Raw genomic sequence first — 21,266 nt, forward strand, 5'->3', positions numbered from 1 at the left:
GTGGGGGGAGAGAGAGTGGGTTTTTGAGGGGCTGAGAGCATGTCAGCATGCTGTCTGGTAAGTTCAGACAGCAGCAGACCCCCAAGTCTCTCTCACACACAGCATTCCACACTAATGGTTGCTTTGTCTCGGAGCAGATAAGCAGCTGGCTGTCAGAAACGGAGCTTTCAAAGGGCATTTCCACATTCCTACAGCTGATTCCAAACAATGACAAGGGTGGCCACTTGACTTAAGAGGATTATGGGACGTTTCCGGAGGCTGATCAGAGCGAAGTAAAGCAACACCTTGTTCACACTGGCACTGCAGCCCTCCAGGGGGGTGCAGCAAACGTTATTCCAGTCGCCGAGGTGGAGAACCAGCAGTGCTGTAGCCATGGAGTCAGAGCGTTCTACGTTCTTGCCAGTGTGGACGGGGAGTGAACTAGTGCGCTTGGGGCTCCTTTATTGCACTGTAACTCACAAGTGTAGCCAAGCCCTTAGTACTGAGATTGCTTACCCACCCCTGAAATGCAGCTGTCTCAGGGAAGAGCCCAGCAGCCATTTAACACACCCACCGATGATAACAGTAACAGGCTGTCTATGGCCTCCAGTGGCAAAAACCTTCAGAAGGGAGGCCCAGGGGCAGGATAACTCAGTGCTGGTCTCCTTGGGAGTTTGCTCCAAATCTTAGTCAGGTGTGGGAAGGCAGGTTTTCCCTCATGGAGGAAGCTGCACCCAACTCCAACACCCAGTGATCCGTTGGATCACCATGGATGTATTCCAATGGATCCGTAAAGGCCCTGTGCCTCCGCGCCTGCTCTCTACAGGCTCCCACAGTGTCTGGCAAGGCAGCTCCATTGGAATCACACGAACTGGGTTATCCTGCCAGCAGCAAATCTCAGGATGTTCCACGAAGAGGACTCTGTTGCAAAGAGTGAGGGCAATGAAAGGGTAATGCAGCTTGGGACTGTGTTGCCTCCTCAGTGGAGTCGCTCTTGGGTGCCAGGGACGAGGAGAAACAGCCGCAGCCCTCTCCTGGAGCCTCAGACAGGTCTCCAAAGGTACAAGGCAGAGGGGGGTAATAGATGGAGGTTCATCTGCTTCCTCTGCATCTCCACAAGGATGGTCCTCCCATGTTCAGATCTAGGGGGAATGATCCATTCCTAGTCAGGGCCTGAATGCTGCACCCCTAAGTGAGTGTCCTGGGATATCACGGGGAGTCCTCTCAGGAATAAAGGCTGCTCACATGAGTGATGGTTTTTCAGGATGGGTTTGGCCTCCCAGTAACCCCATGCCGTCTGCTGGATATAATCTCTATGGGCCTGATTCATGGAAGCCAAGGAAAGACTCCCATTGACTTCAATAGGCACAGGATTAGCAGAAGACCAGAATATCAGAATGGAGACCTGCCACATGGATACGAAAGGCAACTTTCATAATTGACACTAGAGTTGGGATTAACGCAAAGGGATCTGAACACGCATGTTGACTGACAGAATGTTTCAGCCAAGCAATTCTTTAAAATACTCTTATGGTTTCACGTGGTTTCTGTGGTGTGAAATCCCCTTGTATGTTGAGTAAATGATGAGGAAATAACCTGACGCTCTTATTTCTAAGTAATTCCTTATCTTAAAATTCTAATACAGTAAAAGCAGCCTTTCGTGTCTCTTTAGGAGGCAACTTCCTTTAAGAGAAAATCTTGTAATATCCTCAGTTGTACTGAGTCAATTTACTTTTTACGTTTTAGATCACTGCTGGTAAGCAGCTAATTTTTTATCAGTTCTGTGGTCATTTAAAACTTGTTTCTGTGCTGAACGGCCCCATGTTCCTTTGTATGAATTAGTATAAAAACAAAAGACTGTACTAAAAAAACAAATCAGTAGTAGCAGACACATCGAGTAATGAGGTGTTTGGCTGTAGTTTATATCCTTGATCTCTCTCCCCCTCCCTCCTTGTGTTTTAATTGTATCTGCCTAATAATGAAAATAAGTATAATGCAGTGGTTACTGGGAACACCTTTCAGGTAATGCATCCTGTCTAGCAGGTGTATACACCTCACCTGTGTACAATGCACACCTCCAGTTTGTCTTCTTCCAGCCCTACCATTTATTTAACACTAGGGATACACATAACTTGCTATACCTGTATACAGCTATATGTCTGTATACTGTAAATATAGAAGTACACCAGATCTTTGGACCTGTCTATATTGACATTTGAAATGATATTAGGGCCTTCATAGAAAACCAGGTCTCTGAGTACATCCTAGCAAGGTAGACTGTAGAGTGCCTACCATATGTTGTAGACCAGCAGGGCTGCAGTTTCAATATATGTTGAGTAGTTTTTCTGGGCAGGAGACTTTTTATACAAATTGTGCATGCTATAGACCAGTGGTTCTTCACTTTGTAGAAGAAAGCTTCTTTCCTGGACCATTACCGCTGCCATCTGCTAAGAAATAGTGTAAGCACAGCTCTGTATCAGGCAAATCGTGCTAGGATGTTTTTCCAGTGACCAAGCATTCCTTGGGCTCCGAGGCATGGGTCCTGTCCATATTTCCAAAGGAGTAACAACACATCATTCTTCTTTCTGAGCATTCCACCTCCATCCGTCTCTGCCTACTGGGCACAGCAGGGGCGGGAGACGTGCTCAACGCTGCAGGGTGGAATAAGGGGAGGTTTGCACTTGCAAACAAAGTAATTGCCGAGTTGATGAACACTTAGGTATTCACAATGATCATGCTGTATGTGTAATGGGCAGTTTCTCTGTTGCATGTAGCACCCATTCAATGCAGAAGTCAAGATGACAGTCGAGGGGAAAGAGCTCATCCTGGATGTTGAGAAGAATGAGTAAGTGTGCTTGTCCATTGTATGCCCTGTGCAGTCCTGCTCCCGAAGATGATGAATAAGGAGCTGATCCAGAGCCCCGTGGAGCTCTTTCTGTTGGCTTCACTGAACTTTGGATCACACCCTAAGGGCTCGTCTAAACCTAAAGCTTAGATTGACCTAGCGACATTGCTCAGGGCTGTGGACAAATGTCTTGCTCTGTGCGACATAGTTAGGTTGACCTAAGCCCCCACTGTAGACACAGCTAGATGGATGGAAAAATTCTTCCTTCAACCTAGCTATGGATTAACAGTATCAATTGACCATCCCCTTTTGTCAATGTAGGAAACGTCTGTTGCAGCTGCCGTGCCGTAGTGTGCGGCTGTGGTTTAGACATACTCTAAGTGGGGGAAATGCATGCCACTCTTATACATGATAAGAGTACTCTGGGTCTGACCTTCAGCTGGTAGAGTGACTTCTGTGGAGCTCTGTCAATGTATGCCAGTTGGCAATCTGGCCCACTGTATATAAACCCATGCCATGTAACAGTTAGTACCTGCGTTAACTAGACCATGATTTCCTGTTACTCTTTACCTGATGTTAGTGAGCTGGATTGTTCACCAAATGACTCAATGTTTTTTTTTATCAGTAAAAAGCTCTCATGTGGATTTTGTATGTTATGTTACTCATAAGGGATTCCACTCCAGGTCTCTTAGGAGGAATGACAGTGAAACTTATATTTCTCTAATGCCACTTATCCTAAAGTGGCCTAAAGAAATGTTTTCACTTGCACTGACTACAGAGGTTCAGCCACCTCTGTGGTAGAACACAGCAGCTGGGTAACAGCACACAGCAACAGTATATAGTCGTTTGGGATAGGAAGCAAAGAAGAAGAATACTGTATCCAAATGAAGCTACCAGTGGATATAGGTGGGCAGGATGGTTTTGCTGCTGGAGTTTGGATGTAGATTCTTTGCTACTTTTTATACCAGATCCTTTGCCAGGCAAGTGGATTAGATTCTAATGGTGGAAGAGCAGCTAAGACTTTTCTTGTATAACTGACCCTTGCCAATTTTAATCCTTTGATGCTGGATTTCTTTCTGTGTCAGATTTATATATTGAGTTCCAGTTAAGTGTTTTTTCTCCTAGTACCCACTAATATATTTATACCCTGGAATAATACTACTTACCATATTTAAGTATATAGTGCAGACATCCCTGACCAGTCAAACCTAGGATCACTCTTCTCCTTCCCTAAGAGTGCAAGGAAATGCCGCAATATGGATATACAACTGTGATTAGAAAAGGAGTACTTGTGGCACCTTAGAGACTAACCAATTTATTTGAGCATAAGCTTTCATGAGCTACAGCTCACTTCATCGGATGCATGTATTTTCCACTACATGCTTATGCTTATGCTCAAATAAATTGGTTAGTCTCTAAGGTGCCACAAGTCCTCCTTTTTCTTTGTGCGGATACAGACTAACACGGCTGTTACTCTGAAACCATACAACTGTAATTAGTGTTTATGGTGACATACAAACATAACTGATATGCAGGATAGTTTGAAGGGGGGCCCAGCTTCTCTTTACATGGTGTAAGGCAGTACCTGAAATCAGATGAGTGACCAAATGAAAGTAGATTCTGGGAAGGGTTTTCTGTGAAAGGCTATATCCTAAGGATAAGCTGCCGGGACTTTCAGCACTGAAGACACTGCAGGGCCAATTCTGCACTTGTGTTAACAGAAAATGTTATAAATATTTCATCTATCAACATCTTTGGGCTTTGAAAGTACCAAAGCATAGAGAGGGGAACAAACTGTACTGCTATTCCTAGCTAAGACCTGACTACACAAGCAAAATGAACGGTGGAGTAATTGTGATCAGTAGAGATCTCTGAAGCAATGCTGTACATTATGTAACTGCTCCTGTAGGTAGGACAAAGCCAGTGAGGTCTATTTCCTTTGACTGCCAGGTTTTAAAACTATTGCTGCATTTGTGCGTTGTAGTATTGCAGAGGTGAATTTATTCACAGTCCAGGAGAAGTCGGCAAAAGCAAATCCTGACAGAAATCCAAGTAACAGATTAATTCAGTGTATGATGACATAATCTCCAGGTGCCTCCTGGGAACTGTGCTGTGCTATTTCCATCAGAGGTCTGGCTCTCGGCATGTGTTAGTAAACAATGAGGATCACACACCATTTGCTATTGTGTTTACTTCCTGAGGTAAGGCTTTCATTCAGCAAGATACACACACTTCCATCAGGGAGCATGCTGGCTTAGCAGGATCAATAAACACACAAGGCATTATGAAGTCCTGCTATTTGAACAGATCTTATAAAAACACAGCACATAGAAAATATTGAGGATACAAAATCATTTTTAATACTGACTTCAGAGGAGCTTTTCCTGGGCATGGAGTGAAGGCTCAGGCCTATAGTCAGAGACAGAAGCCGAGACCCACAGGAGAACAGGCAACAAGACATACATTTAAGGGATAGCTGTCAGGATACTGGCTCAATGAGCAGCTGGGACGTGTTTGAGAATAGAGCTGTTATTTGGATGTCACTTTCAAAGTCATATCAATGAATTATAGGGGAATTCAACAGCAGCGAAGAAGGAATGATGAAGCAGACAGAAGAAGTGGGGTCCTCAGGAATGTTGTGGATGCTCTAATAAGACACCTTCCATCTGAGACACTCCAGCCCTTTGCAAGCGTTAAGGAATGAAGCCTCCTCTTCTCCCTGGTGCGTGCCTGTGACAGAGCTGTTGGTTTTGAATGCAACAGTTGTATTGCATGGCAGAAATGTTTGTGCCACGTCCCTGATGTCACATTTATGAAGAGCACATTGTGCTCCTCCCCCGGAGATGTAAACTAGAGGATATTGCATCTGTTCCCATTAACATGCCACACTATTATTTACTTCGTAAGGAACTCAGCACCTATCTGACTGTGGATTCCATACACCTGAGTATAGGCTTCATGCGTTAAAACTGAACAGCCCCATTTTGTTATTCCTGCTAGTATGAAAAAGGCAGAACCATGATTTAGTTCCAGAGGAAGCTAGGCCATCGCATATAAAATCTGAGCAATAGCAAGAGAATATCCCCTAGTGCCATTTAATTCTTCTTTTTCTTTTTGCTTCAATAAGTCATTGAAACACTCAAATCCTGCAGCTGCAGAATTGGAAGGTCCAAGACTGCATGGAGAGAGAAATATATGGAGAGATGCCTATAAGAACAATCATACATTTGGCTGTGGCTTAGGAACGGAAGAATTTGCATTCTAAACCTTGGATGAAAACAGAGTTGTTGGTTTTTTTTTTTTAAAGGCACTTGTGTTTAATAAGAACCAGCTTTGAGCTGAAGAGAGGGGTGTACGGGAGGTGCAGTGGAGAAGCTACGAATGTTGATCACAATGGTCCCTTCTCACCTTGGAGCCTATGACTATGTCATGTAGCAAGTCTGCGTGGTAGGAGGCTCCTCTCTATCAGGGAGAACAGCTGATACTTCTGTTGTACAAATCGGAGACTAATTTGTTTTCCCACCTGGCAACAGGAAAAGCTGTAGGGGAGAAAAACACTCCTCCCTGTCCTGTTTCCAGAGAGTCTCTGTCACAGGGTGACTGGCCCCTTTTAAGAATTCACCTGCCTCCCAGTTGGGTTTCAGAGGAGGCCCCTGAGTGGAAAGGGCAGGAAGGGGCAGGTGAGAGCTGCCTGAGAACAGAGGAGAGACAGAAGGAGCAGCCGAGAATTGCCTGCGGGACAGCGCTGCAGGAGACCTGCTGGAGAGCAGTAGCCATGAGCTGCGATTGACAAGTTCTGATGGAAGCTGTTGGTGGACGGGACTGGATAGAGCTGGGGACCCCTGCCCAGTTGCAGGAAGGCTTGAGCAGAGGCCCCTAGGGATGAAGGGAGGAACAAGCTTGGTCAATGCAAGCTGGACCCAGAAGCAAGGCGTTGGCTCTGAGCTCTTGATGAGCAGGGGTGGGATATACAGGCTGGGAGGGCTGGAGGTGGAATGCTGCAGAAAGCCCTCTGGCAGAAAACCTGAATGGAGGCAATGGGAGGAGCCCAGGAACAAAGGGTTTGTCTTGGAGCAAGATTCCCCTGATCAGGGATAGGACTGATGGGCAAGGAGGCCTGGGGGAGTGACACACTGTGGGGAGCCCTCTCCCTGGGGACCTGACTGGGAGCTCCAGGAGAAGACACAAGGGAGAGAAGTGGGTCTTGGAACTCTCATGGGAAAAGCCTGGAGAGTGGGGCCCTGGGACTGGTTAATGACTCTTGGGTGGGCAAACTGGGAAACGTGACCCTTGAATGGGATTGAAGAGCTTCTGCATTGTCATCTGGTCTTGGCTTTGAGGTTGTGGGAGGATCTGTGTTTACCCCAAGGGACCTGTGAGTCAAAGGGGTTGAATTCCTCCCTGAGGGAGAGACTATATTCCTTTGAAGGGAAAGCTGAGGTGGGTTGTACTTGTGCTGTCGAGGTTGGCTACAAGAGGGCAGCTGTGATGGGGTAATGGGATATGAACAGTGGGATTCAAAGCCCTCTCCCAGCAGGAAGTCATTCAAAGCATGACTGGTGGGGCTGCACCCAGAGGCCATCCTATGACAGTCTCCCAGGGAAGGGAGAGGGTCAGAGACAGTCATAGTTACCTGAAAACTGCAACTGTGGGCTCCCAGTTTCTAGGGAACCTCTCTGAGGAGGTGGTGCAGCAAGCAGAAAGGACAGGGAGGAGAAGGGGCTGCCAGACACAGCAGGGGGTTGATTGGTGCCCTAGATATCCACCCAAGCTGAGGACCATCAGTGGTGGGTCCTGCCCTTCCTCACCACACATCAGCCTCCAGCTGCTGGGGAGAAGCTGCCAGGAGAGTGGCCAGCCAGGGATGCTTTAGTCCCGCTGAGCCATGGAGGGAGTCACAATAGCATATGGCAGCTCTGAAGTGCCTTTCAGACCCGTGGTAGCTTTATCCTCATAGCTTTTCTGCCCCTGTCCTGCTCCCTGGTTGGCTGTCCTGCCCCCTGCATCATGCTGGGAACAGCGGGTTGGATCACATATTCCTAATGCAGACAAAGCTCCTGCTGACCTCAGGAGGCATCTTGTTTGAATGAAGGGAACGGCACCAGGCCTCCAAAGGGCATTTTTAACCACGTGCAAGGCAAATTCCATGCAGTGGAAGCCAAAATGTACTGTGGCTGGCTGAAAGCAGTTAACCTCCTAGCACAGACAGAATTCACAGGCTCCCAGACCAACAGAGAGATCTAATTTTAGACTCCTTTACCTCAGAAGCAAAAACATGCCACCTCTAAACAGTACCGTTTCCGAGTCTGAAATAACAAGGGAGGCCTGTATCTGATGCTCTGAGCTGTCAGATAAAGAAGCTGGGGGTCACTGGTTGATTGTCATTTCCTGCCTCTACAATACTTGTTTCAGTGACTGCTGACCAAGAGGGGTTTGTCCACCTCCCAGCAGGACGGATATTCCAGATCTTCCACACTGTGTCCACACACTATCCATATCTAATGGCTTCCTGCACTGGGGGGAGAGATGAGGGGTGGTGTGATGGAGGCAAGGGGCAAGAAGCATTTGACCTGCTCATGAAGAGCTTTTTTACCATTAGGAAAATGGAGTTGGCACCTGGAGACATGCAGCTGCTCTTCCTCCTCCTCTTTCATTTGGACTGGTTAGTGATTTCTTTGTAATGCGGGGGAGGAGAGAAGGAAACGTACCCCTCTAAATTATCTGTTCCCTGGCTGCCGTGATTACACGACTTCCCAGCCAGGAAATCCATTTCCTGTCCTCTTCCTCTTTGTATGCTGGCCTTATCCATTGCGAAGTGCAGCGGGACGTGTTGCTGACTTTGCAGGCGTGACTTCATTGCATGGCTCTTCCACCCCAAATATCACTGACACCCCAAATGTCACTGACCTGGCTGAGAGTAGTCTTTTCAATACCCTGAAACAGGCAGCTGAGTTTTACCTTCAGTGCTGAAGAGTCGCCTCCCCTTTCAAGCCTATTTTGCCAGAGCAATAAATGTGTTCTCATTACCCCAGGAAAGGGCTTTGAGAAAGTGAGATGTGCTGGCTTCAGACTTCATGAGCATCTGAGTCACCAGCACCAGCAAAGAGCCTTGGTGGATTCCAGCTATTTGAATAAGTGTCCAGTTTTACCCCGAGGGCTCCGGAGGGGCTTACTTGTTTCCCTCTCCAGTTGCAGCTGGATGTTAAAAAGCAGCCTTGACAATTATTACTACCAGGCTGGATGTTAGAGGGAAGGGCCGTCTGACTTTCTCACAATAAGTTCTGTTGGGAGGATTTTAAGCAAAGTTTCCGGCGAAGAGGGATCAAAGTCTCCTTTGGTACAATAGTGTGATTCTGCTGCAGTCGATGGAGTGGCTCCACTCTGTGAAAGGAGGAATAGCCCCCAAATGCAGACAAATCTGGTGTAGAAAGCCTGACAGGGAAACGAATCCCTCCCACCCCAAAAAGTTCTTGGCAATCAGTTTGGGCAGATTTATTATTATTTGAGAAGAGAGAGAGATGGAAAAAATTCAGAGCTCTCAATCTGGTTATAGACTCTCTTCGGTCGTTCGCTAGACCAAAATGAAAACAGCTGACATTTCCCACAAGAGATTTGTGGCCTGTCTGTTGGCTTTTGGTTTTTGAAAAATTGTGTTCATGCATCCAAGATATTTGTATTTATTTTAAAAATGGCACCTACCCATGCAGGCTGACGGCATTGTATCACGATCCCCAACTGAGTTGTTAGCTCCACTGAGTTCATTAGAAGAACCCACCCATCTCAAAGGACAACCATGGACATCCACTGGAGCCCAGCCAAACTTAGTTGAAGACCTCTGAGTATATCATTTCTGAGCACCTCCCATTGAGATCATTGGTTAGTGAAGGTTCCCAGCACGGTACAGGACTGTGCTAGTCAATTATGCCTGTTGTAAATATTTTACTGGCTCTAAGACACCGGAAAACCAATTTATTGTGGAAACCCTGGCAGAGATTTTTCCAAAGCCACTTAGGGATTGGACCCCAATTCCCATTTAAATTAATGTGACTATGCCTCTAAACTTCCTAGGCGACTTGGAAAATCTCCCACCATATGTTTTATTCAGCCCCTATCTAGCCCACGTCTTATCTCAGCCCCAGTACTGCCAAGTGTTGACTCCAATGGAAGTTAGGGGCTTCCCAGGGCCTCCTTCCCTGTCATCTATTTGCAATTCGTTTATCTTGCTTTCCGCTGCTCTCTGGAGATCTGACAAGAAAAGGAAGAGGGAAGGGAGTCTTTCATTCCCAGTCTTTCCTCTGATTCTCTCCCTGTTCTGTTTAGCTGACCTGGCTGCAGGCAGAGCTCTTTAGGGAACCCCAGGAACCAGCCTCCCAGCAGGGGGCTCCCTGCATCCCATGCCCCGTCTCCGTTACATAATGCTGCCTTCTCCTGCAAAATGCCGTCAGCCTCATTCACTGAATACTTGACCTGCCCTGTCGCTGTGTCTGAGACAGCAAACCGGAGACACCCCTGAATGAGGACACCAGGCCTTCCCTGCAGGCCCGTTCATGCAGCAGCTCAGTGGCATTAAGATGGACCCTTTGTTTAAAACAATGACATCACTGACAGAGCTGCCCTGGGCCAAGATCACTCCAAGCCGGTCTTCAGCAGAACAGAGTCTTTAAGACAGCTGTACATTGTGGCAGTGGGCCAGGCCTTCGCTCATTTGGCTGCTTTGCTCAGAGCTGACCTGGCTCCGCAGGATGTCTGTTCAATGAAAACTGGCAGTGGCCTATTTCCAGCCAGCATCCGAGCTCCAGCATGGGGGAGTCGGCTGCTCTGGAGTGGAGCTGATGTGTGCAAGTCAGGGAGGAGTGAGTATGGGTGCTGAGAGCCAGCCCCTCTGCTGGTTAGAGCAGCCTGAGGACTACTCTAACTTAGGCAGGCCTCAGATCGCCCCAGCACCTGAAACCATGGCCAGGAATCAGCATGGGACAGAGTTATTCCCAGCCCCAAGGACCCTTTCTCCGCCCATGCCCTGTTTTTCCTGACACACCATCAGCAGAGTGAGGGAAAAGAGCTTGACAGCACCTGTGCTGGCTGGCCCTGTACCACCTTGCAGTTGGGTGATTGCCTCTGGGCCAGTGATGCCAGCTTTAGGGCTAGCAGTTTGGCACAAAGCGACCGCATAGTGCCAGAGAAAGCATATTTGAAAAGCGGGCAATGAAGGCCAGAGCCTCACTGATGTCAGAGCCGCTGGCTAGGAGCCTGATCCTGCCTCCTGACTTCAGCGGAGCAACGTCAATTTGCATCGGTTGAGGATCTGCCTCATAGGTTCTAAGCAGAGACTTTCACACAATCCAGAGCCTCTCATAAACACATTGCTCAAAGCAATTTCCTGGAAGTTAATGCAATTTGGTGATGAAGCATTTGTTTCAGCTGAGCAAACTAGGATAGTCAGGGAGAAGATTATAGGGAGACGTTTTTCTGTAGCATGGTGTTTCTGTGATTATCTGCTGTTTACAGATATGCAATAGCTGATACCAGCACTATTCAAGGCCGGGCCAATAATGAGGTACCCAGTGAGGAGCATTAGCACATCAGAAAGAAGCGACATGAGCTTTGCTGGGCTACAATGAAGTTTGAAAGCAGAGACAAAAGCAGTCGTATTCCAGACATCAATTGGGCTCAAACGGAACGCTGCCAAACATGACTTCTGCTTCTCCCTGAGGTGAAGAGAATGATTATCTGCATGGAGGCAAGCGGCAGTCTTGTCTGTGGCATGAAAGAACATCTTCCATTGTAGCCTGGTGAGGGCAAAAGGGGCGTCTCAGGAGATGAGACACTTGCAAGTCATTTTTGAGAGTGCTGTTTACATTTAGCTCAGGGAAATGCAACCTACACGGAAGTCTCTGGGTGCTGCCTGCTGGGGAGAGAGCGGTCACATTGCCTAGAGGCGACCTGCAAAGGGGGAATAAAAAAATAGTGGTGGGGGGGGTTCCTTCTTTGTGATTTGTAAAGATGACCTGACAGGGTTTATTCTCCCCCTAGAAAAGTTTTTGGAGTTTGTTTATTTATATATTGCTTGTTTTTTCCCCTTAGGAATATTGGGAATTCTGGTCTTTCCTGGTTTTGCTGGAGCACTTCTTGGATGACTCAGAGAGGTGGATTGGGTCTTTCCATCCCTTAACTGAAGGGCTTCGGGCTGAATCCTTAACAAAGCCAGCCCGAGCTTTTCTCACAAGGGTTTGAGTTAAATATAGGGCAAAGGAAAGAGTTTCAAACACTCTGAAAGGGGAAGGGATTTTTATTCAGTCAGTCAGGTTTCACTTTCTCGGTATCTCTGATGTCCTAAACTTGCTAATTCTCTAACTGTAGAGTCTTCCAGGAGTGGCAAGACCTGTATGCATCCTGTCAAAAAACAAGCCATTTAAAGAAACAACCATTTAAATTTTGTTAGTTGGAGGAGGGCGGAACCCACAACGCATCAGGCCTTTTTTATAAAGCATAAAGAGGGCACAAGCACATTCTGCCCACCCCACTTTGCCCTTGCACTTTAAGAAATCCGCTGCCTGGAATGTAACAATTCCCACTGAGGCGCAGCTGAGTAGGAGCTGGAACAGAGGCTGACTATCACAGTCCCCAACTATGGCATCCTCGCGTGATGCCAAGTGTGATGCCTAGACAGTCGACAGTAAAGCATGGGGTGCTTTGTACATATCTGTGATCTGTCACTTTACAAGGCCATTTTACAGGCTTTTAGAGATGGGGTGGCTGGTTTTTGCCGGGGTTTGCCCTGTTTTGCTGCTGCTGAGATGGAGACAGGTTGTGACTTTCTCCGGTTTGCCATTCACGAGCCAGCCTCATTTCCTAATTTTGCAAACTCGGCCACCGGGGTGAAAGAGGAGGAGGAGACGGCAGTACAGCAGCATCGCCCCTGGTACCCAATCCAAATGCTTACTCATGAGGTGCTGAGAGCAGTCCAGCTTGCTTTGCCTTTCCCATGATCCCAGGCTCCTTGTAAAACTCAGGGGGGATTTTGCCTGTATAAGGAGCACTGGGTCAGGTCCTGAATAGGGTGTCAAACTTTGCCTTGTTCCTATGCCAAGAAGGGTTTGCAAGCTGTAAAATGGCACCATCTGAACCCGTTCTCGGGCCATTACATTGTAACAGGAACAGAGATGGGTTTATAACAGCACGCAGCCATGGACAGCCCAGAGCCCTGGGGGAAATTTGTAGCTCAAGCTGGAGCCAGACTTCATAGCTGATCCCCCTCCCCCAAAATGCATGTTGGACTGAACCAAAACCCTGAATCTGAATACTCCCAGGCTTCAACCATGATGAATTTGGATCACAACTTTTATGGCCTAATGTCAAAACACAAGGGGCACGAACCCCATTCTCATTTGAGATGATGATGATGATGGTTGGTTTTCCATCTCTTGGTGTCTTCAGCTGAAGACTGGATGAATTTCTGGAGAGATTCTTTAGGCAAACACAAGTTATTCGGTTCAGTACAGGAGTAACTGGATGAAATTACTTGCACTAATGGAGGAGCCTGTGACTGGACTCAAACCAGGAGGTCCCTTTCATTCCTATTCTTAAATTCTATGGCCAGGTAAGATTAGATGATCAAACATTCCCTTCTGGGCTTAAAATCTTTGAATCTATGTGCCAACAGTACCAGAGGAGGAGTGAACCCATTGGTCTGGGCATTGCTTAAACACATAAGAACGTGCAGTCCCTGTCCTGTAGAGTTTGCAGTCTAAAAACCTCAAGTGAAATCTTGTGGTTTTCTTCATATTGCATCCCCAAGTCTCTGAAAATCATCTTTGTACAGGAAATTATTATTTAGTGCAGTTCTGTGTCCCATGGGAACCTGGCTGGTGCATCAGCTTTTTTTACTCTTTGCAGTCTTATTTATTTATTTCATTTTTAAAAAATGTTACTATTTGAGTTTGTTGAAACCAGGGGCAGGATTTATGAATGAACCAAAATACAGTGGTGGCAGTGAGGGGCCTGGCCGTGTGGGCACAGTGCTACAGAGCGGGGCATCATTCAGTGGCCGAGTTTGGGATTCACAGGCATGCTTTCCTTTGTCCTGATTCATTTAATAAATGTTTTGAAGGAGCACTTAGGAAGATGACTAGCTGAGCACTTACAGGTATGAGTGTATTTCATGAGACAAAATTATCTGAATGCAGTGTTTGTGTATCAATGGCCATTAACCTTTGAACTTCTGAGCCTCTCCCCATTCAAGTTCCCTCTGGGCAGGGAGAGGAGACATATAATATTGGTCTCGCAGATGCTCTGATTGCATTGATGTTTTGTGCAAGCCATTAGCCCCTCTCTTGTTTCTGAAAGTGTGTTAGTGGAGGGCTTGGCAGATGGAAAGTGCTGCATTAGAGGTAAATGTTGCAGGGCAGAGGGTGGAATGTGTACCAGAGAAAAGCTCCCTAGTGACTGCCCCCAAAAGGCTCATCTTCCATTGGCCATGTTTTTTTTTTTTCACTTTGTTCAATTTTATACTGTGTTTGTTATAGCTTGTTCAGCCTAACCAAACGAAGGCAGAGGGGAGATATGATTGTGCTCTATAAATACCTCAGAGGGATAAACACTAGGGACGGAGAGGAGTTATTTAAGTTAATTGCCAATGTGGGCACAAAAACAAATGGAGATAAACTAGCCATCAGCAAGTTTAGACTTGAAATTCAACAAAGGTTTCTAACCACCAGAGGAGTGAAGTTTTGGAATAGCCTCCTAAGGGGAGCAGTGGGGGGCAAAAAATCTATTTGGCTTCAAGACTGAGCTTGATAAGTTTATGGAGGGGGTGGTATGCTGGGACTGCCTACAATGGCATGTAGCCCATCTGTGACTGCTAGCAGCAAATATCTCCAACAGCCAGTGATGGGACACTAGATAGGGAGGGATTTGAGTTACAATAAAGTATTCTTTCCCAGGGGTCTGGCTGGTGGGCCTAGCCCAAATGCTCAGTGTCTAACTGATCGCTATATTGGGGGCTGGGAAGAAATTTTTCCCTAAGTCAGATTGGCAGAAACCCTGGGAGTTGGGGGGGTTTGTTGTTGTTTTTGGGGTTTTTTTTGCCTTCCTCTGCAGCATGGGGCATGGTTTTATGTAAATGGCGGATTCTCTGCAACTTGAAGTCTTTAAATCATGAATTGAGGACTTCAGTAACTCAGCCAGAAATTAGGGGTCTATTACAGCTGTGGGAGTTAGTTTGACATCTGTAGTATGCAAGGTCTTGGAAAAAAATTTGAAGGAGAAGGTAGTTAAGGACATTGAAGTCAATGGTAAATGGGACAAAATACAAGATGGTTTTACAAAAGGTAGATCGTGCCGAACTGACCTGATCTCCCTCTTTGAGAAAGTAACAGATTTTTTAGACAAAGGAAACGCAGTGGATCTAATTTACCTAGATTTCGGTAAGGCGTTTGATACCGTGCCACATGGGGATTTATTAGTTAAATTGGAAAAGATGGGGATCAATAGGAAAACTGAAAGGTGGATAAGGAATTGGTTAAAGGGGAGACTACAATGGGTCCTACTGAAAGGTGAACTGTCAGGCTGGAGGGAGGTTACCAGTGGAGTTCCTCAAGGATCGGTTTTGGGACCAATCTTATTTAATCTTTTTATTACTGACCTCGGCACAAAAAGTGGGAGTCTGCTAATAAAGTCTGCGGATGATACAAAGCTGGGAGGTATTGCCAATTTAGAGAAGGACAGGGATATCCTACAGGAGGATCTGGATGACCTTGTAAACTGGAGTAATAGTAAGAGGATGAAATTTAATAGTGAGAAGTGTAAGGTCATGCATTTAGGGATTAATAAGAAGAATTTTAGTTATAAGCTGGGGACGCATCAATTAGAAGTAACGGAGGAGGAGAAGGACCTTGGAATATTGGTTGATCATAGGATGACTATGAGCCGCCAATGTGATATGGCTGTGAAAAAAGCTAATGCGGTCTTGGGATGCATCAGGAGAGGTATTTCCAATAGGGATAAGGAGGTTTTAGTACCGTTATCAAGGCACTGGTGAGACCTCACCTGGAATACTATGTGCAGTTCTGGTCTCCCATGTTTAAGAAAGATGAATTCAAACTGGAAAAGGTACAGAGAAGGGCTAGGATGATCCGAGGAATGGAACAGGTACAGAGAAGGGCTAGGATGATCCGAGGAATGGAAAACTTGTCTTATGAAAGGAGACTCAAGGAGCTTGGCTTGTTTAGCCTAACCAAAAGAAGGTTGAGGGGAGATATGATTGCTCTCTATAAATATATCAGAGGGATAAATACCAGAGAGGGAGAGGAATTATTTAAGCTCAGTACCAATGTGGACACAAGAACAAATGGATATAAACTGGCCACCAGGAAGTTTAGACTTGAAATTAGACGAAGGTTTCTAACCATCAGAGGAGTGACGTTTTGGAATAGCCTTCCAAGGGAAGCAGTGGGGGCAAAAGATCTATCTGGCTTTAAGATTAAACTCGATAAATTTATGGAGGAGATGGTATGATGGGATAACGTGGTTTTGGTAATTAAATATTCATGGTAAATAGGCCCAATGGCCTGTGATGGGATATTAGATGGGGTGGGATCTGAGTTACCTAGGAAAGAATTTTCTGTAGTATCTGGCTAGTGAATCTTGCCCATATGCTCAGGGATTAGCTGATCGCCATATTTGGGGTTGGGAAGGAATTTTCCTCCAGGGCAGATTGAAGGGCAGGTTTTTCGCCTTCCTCTGTAGCATGGGGCACGGGTCACTTGTTGGAGGATTCTCTGCTCCTTGAAGTCTTTAAACCACGATTTGAGGACTTCAATAGCTCGGACATAGGTGAGAGGTTTTTTGCAGGAGTGGTGGGTGAAATTCTGTGGCCTGCGTTGTGCAGGAGGTCAGACTAGATGATCGTAATGGTCTCTTCTGACCTTAATATCTATGAATCTATGTTCTGTGGCCTGCAACATGCAGGAGGTCGGACCAGATGATCATGATGGTCCCTTCTGGCCTTGAAGTCTATGAGACTCACAACAAAGAACACCCACACTAACTGCCTTGTGACCCAGTCCAGCACCCACTGACGTTAATGAGAGTGTTTCCATTGATTTAAACGGGAGCTGGATCAGGCCATTCAATAATAATGTACCAAGTCTAAAGAAATGTCCTTTTTTGTCTTTGCCTTGCTATTGGTAGGCACCTCTTTGCACCAGGCTACACTGAAACCCACTATACCCAGACTGGAATGCCCCACACCATTACTTTCAACCACACAGTAAGTATCGGGGGAGGGATAGCTCAGTGGTTTGAGCATTGGCCTGCTAAACCCAGGGTTGTGAGTTCAATCCTTGAGGGGACCATTTAGGGATCTGGGGCAAAAATTGGGGATTGGTCCTGCTTTGAGCAAGGGGGTTGGACTAGATGACCTCCTGAGGTCCCTTCCAACCCTGATAGTCTATGATTCTATGCCGGTGCAGGCGAATCCTAGGAGAGGGTACACAGAGGGGACGGGGCTTCATCCTCTGGAGACTTGAGTTTCCAATTGGACTGGGTGGAATGTGACTTGAGTTTGGAATTCTCAGCCTGTAGATATCTCTAGTGGGCAACTGTTTGCACCCCCAAACCTTTGGCCAGTCAATGGTCCCATCTCAGATGAGTTCTTTGGTGGGCACAGTCTGACGGATGCTGCATATTAGGTCTGCGGAGCCGTGGCAGAGATCTGCAGGGAAACCTCTCCCTTTGCCTGCCTCTCGCTGTTTCTTTCTAGTCTCTGCAGAATTTTGGAGCTCTTGAAAGCGAAGACCTGGGGAAAATGTTGCTTTTTCCACTTCTGTAAGCCAAGGTCTTCCCCAGATCCCAAATACCCAATCTGGGCTCACCCCAACGAATACAAACCAGAGCAGAGAGAGAATTTTCCAAAGCACTGAAATGACTTAGGAGACTCAGCCCCATTGCCTTCCAATGCTGCTGTTCATCCCTTTGCTTTTGACACTGCCCTTTGCAAAGTGCAAGCTCCACGCTTGCTGTGTTCCCAGCCCTTTGCGAAACTAGCCCATGCCAGCTGGCTCCTGGTCAGAAAAACCATCATGAATTGCCGATCTCAGACAAGGACCCTCAGCTGCAATTGCACAAAGATATACATTAGTTAGAATTTTAAACAAAAAGATAAAGACGATGAGAGAATTTTCCCTGCTTCTGTTTGCTCCCCTCTCTCCTCCCAGAGGCGCACAGCTGGGTGAGGCATTTGGGCTGTGATGGAATGCTGTCAGCATGTTGACCCTAGTGGCTTCCTTGTTCCTACCATAGTCTGCCTTTTGTCTTGAGATGAGCCCATCTAAATGGACTTTCCGGTCTATAACATATAACCCTTTATAGAACTAAAGTATGAGGTCAGCACATTCTTCAGGGCCTGATCCAAAGCCAGCTGAAGTCAATAGATAGATAGATTCCCGTTGACTGACTTCAACAAGCTTTGGCTCAAGCCCTTAGTGCTGCAGCCTGGTCTGCTTGTCTGTGAAGCTTCCTCGGGACATTACAGCACCTTAGATTTTATTAGCAATGAAGAGCATGTTCATGCATATCCACAAGGCCATGTTATGACAGCCAAGATGCTAGGTTTGAATCAGGGGACTGCTGTTTTTTGTTATTGTTGTTGCATTAAAGTCTCACCTGGTGGCAGGAGGGACAGTACTAGCGAGAATTAAAGGCTCTGTCATTACGCACCCAGGTCCTATACTGGTTCTTTCTGCCTAGGTGTTAATTCCACCCTCCTGCAATAAAAGAACTCACAAAACTCTTCCTTCCTTAGACAATCTCCTTTCTCCTTTCCAGGACCATTGCTTCTATCATGGTGTTGTGCGAGGCATGGAACAATCCAGCGTCACACTCAGCGCATGCAAAGGGCTACGGTAAGATTCAGGCAAGCCCTGACAAAACAAGCATCTGATAGTCCTTTGGCCTCCCCTCATCCTTTCCAAGGTCTCCAGGCAGCCCTTCATGTGACTCCCTAGCAAGGTTGTTAGCATTAGAGCTAGTCGGGAATTTTCCAACTAAAAGTTTTTGGCCAGGAAACGTGGATTGGTCAAAAGCAAAGCTTTATGTGGGAAAGGGTCGGCTTCAACAAATGGTTCGACTTGAACTTTTGAAGTATCGCAACAAAACCTTGTTTTCCCAGTTGGAACTGACTCTTTGGTTGGAAACTGAGTAAAAATAAATAACTTCTGAATATTTTGTCCACAGGAATTTTTGTTGGAGTTGACACACTTAAAAAGCATTTGACAAATTTCTAACCAGTTTTAGTCCTGGGCAGAAAAAAAGACCAGATCCTCAGCAAGTGTAAATCAGCATAGCTCTAGTGAAATCAACAGAGCTATATTCACTTACCGCAGCTGGGGATCTGGGCCCACAACTAGGGTGGCCAGCTGTCCTATTGAAAAGGGGACCTGACGGTATCCGGTCAGGTCTACTGACAGGACACCCACAGTCCGGTTACTGCGGGTCAGGGAGGTGGGGAGATGCCAAGTCATCACCTGGGTCAGGCCCCTACTCAGTCAAGGTCACCTCCTACCTGCATTGGGTGGCTGCAGCACCCTGCCCCAGTTCTGCAGGAGAGACCCTCCCGACCCACACAGGGACGGGGGGAGAGGGGAAAAGCCATGAATGATGGAGGGATGGGGAAATGGGAGCAAATGGGGGTGGGGCCTCAGGGGGAAGGGGCAGGGCAGGAGCAGGGTCTTGGGGGAAGAGGCGAGGCAGAGGTGAGGCCTTGGGGAAGGGGTGGGGCAGGGGAGGTTTTTTTTTAAACATTTTTAAACATTACAAAGTTGGCAACCCTAAATATCACATGCACTTGAAGGCTCGTAGTTAAGATAGGTTTCAGAGTAACAGCCGTGTTAGTCTGTATTTGCAAAAAGAAAAGGAGGACTTGTGGCACCTTAGAGACTAACCAATTTATTTGATCATAAGCTTTCGTGAGCTACAGCTCACTTCATGATGCATCCGATGAAGTGAGCTGTAGTTCACGAAAGCTTATGCTCAAATAAATTGGTTAGTCTCTAAGGTGCCACAAGTACTCCTTTTCTTTTTAGTTAAGATACTTCACATCTGTTTATAAACAGGACACTGTTTGCAGTCAACTCCAGCTGAAAGCTGGTTGGAAGCTGGGCTGGGGAGATTTAGTCCAGTCAGGAAACAGACCTTGCCAAAAAAAACCCTCAGCAACCTCAAGTGCTTTTAATGTAGATAAATATCTGGTGGTATAAACAGGACAAAGTGGCCACCTGTGTTTTGCAATAAATAATCCACTTGCCATAAAAAAGCAGAAGAAATCACAGGTGTGCCCTGCTTCTGTTTTATCCCACATTCTTCCAGGTTCTTTATTCTTAGCGTCAGAGGAAACCGCTCTAGTTCGGCTAACATGTGCAGTCGTGCTGCACCACACCCCAACCATGGTGCTGCACACTGGCCCAAGGAACTGTTCTAAACAATGATGTATGGAAGCCGAGCACACATCTGTTTTCACCTTCCCTGCAGAGCTATCAAGCAGAGCCATTCTACTCCCAGATCTATACGTCTTCCATTGGGCAAAGACCCCCGTTAAACACAGAGCCTTTCCAAACCTGATGCATGGAAAAAGGCCAGTTGAGAAAACCAGAACCACATAGGAAACATGCTTCCATCAGTCCTTGATTACAATAGTGCAAACAAGGTTTCTGCTACAATGTGGGGAGAGCGGCAACGTAGCCACCTAGGAATATTGTTAAAAATGCATGTGCAAGAGGAAAACCTCCAGAAGCCTTTACACTTTCCACCAGGAAACTGCCTTAGTGCGATTTTAGCAACTTGATATTGCATGACAAATGTGGGGGGCTCCATGTAGAAACAGCCCCATCCTGTGAATCTTGATCGCAGCTTTTACCAGCTGAAGTCAAGGGAAGCAAAGCTGTCACCAGGTAAGCTTAATGGTTTTACTTAAGCATTAAGCATTAACAAAATGCTTAATGCACCCGTTTGCTCATCACAAATCCCACCTTTGCATGGGCAAGCAGGCGTTAGTGCTTGCAAATGGGTAACTGCTCCTTTACATGCCCCATTCTCAGACCTCTGCCCCAGCCCTGTCATACATCTCTAGAGATTGCACATCCCTCTGAGCGTCGCCCTTGATCTTGAAGGAGCCTCCTTGCTGTCCGCGCCGTCACTCGCTCAGCTTTGTGCTGGGAAGCTGCCGAGTTTTGCGAATGAACCAGCAGTTTATCCAATTTGGAGAATCCATTTCAGTCATTTACTGTCCACTCAGGCTGGCAGGCTGTGGGCCTGTGCCTGCGACCAAGGCACATGAGAAGCCAAGGGTATCTTCATCCCGAGCTCTTTTTAGAACATGACCATATTGAACTGTCAGAAACTGTACCGAATTACCCCCAGGACATATTGTGCCATGTTGCTCCAGGGGTGC

The 21,266-nt window shown here is 46.6% G+C and overlaps 1 protein-coding gene across 1 annotated transcript in view; it reads left to right on the forward strand.

Moving 5' to 3' along the window:
• The window catches only part of ADAM19 (ADAM metallopeptidase domain 19), a 52,368-nt gene that overhangs the window by 2,840 nt on the left and 28,262 nt on the right, over positions 1-21,266 (forward strand). Inside the window, exons 3-5 of the mRNA XM_077824469.1 lie at positions 2,754-2,824; positions 17,012-17,090; positions 18,647-18,723. Of these exons, the coding sequence (XP_077680595.1) occupies positions 2,754-2,824; positions 17,012-17,090; positions 18,647-18,723 (227 nt within the window). The remainder of the gene's footprint in view (positions 1-2,753; positions 2,825-17,011; positions 17,091-18,646; positions 18,724-21,266) is intronic.

The sequence above is a fragment of the Eretmochelys imbricata genome, chromosome 8 (assembly GCF_965152235.1).
Source record: "Eretmochelys imbricata isolate rEreImb1 chromosome 8, rEreImb1.hap1, whole genome shotgun sequence".
NCBI lineage: Eukaryota > Metazoa > Chordata > Testudines > Cheloniidae > Eretmochelys > Eretmochelys imbricata.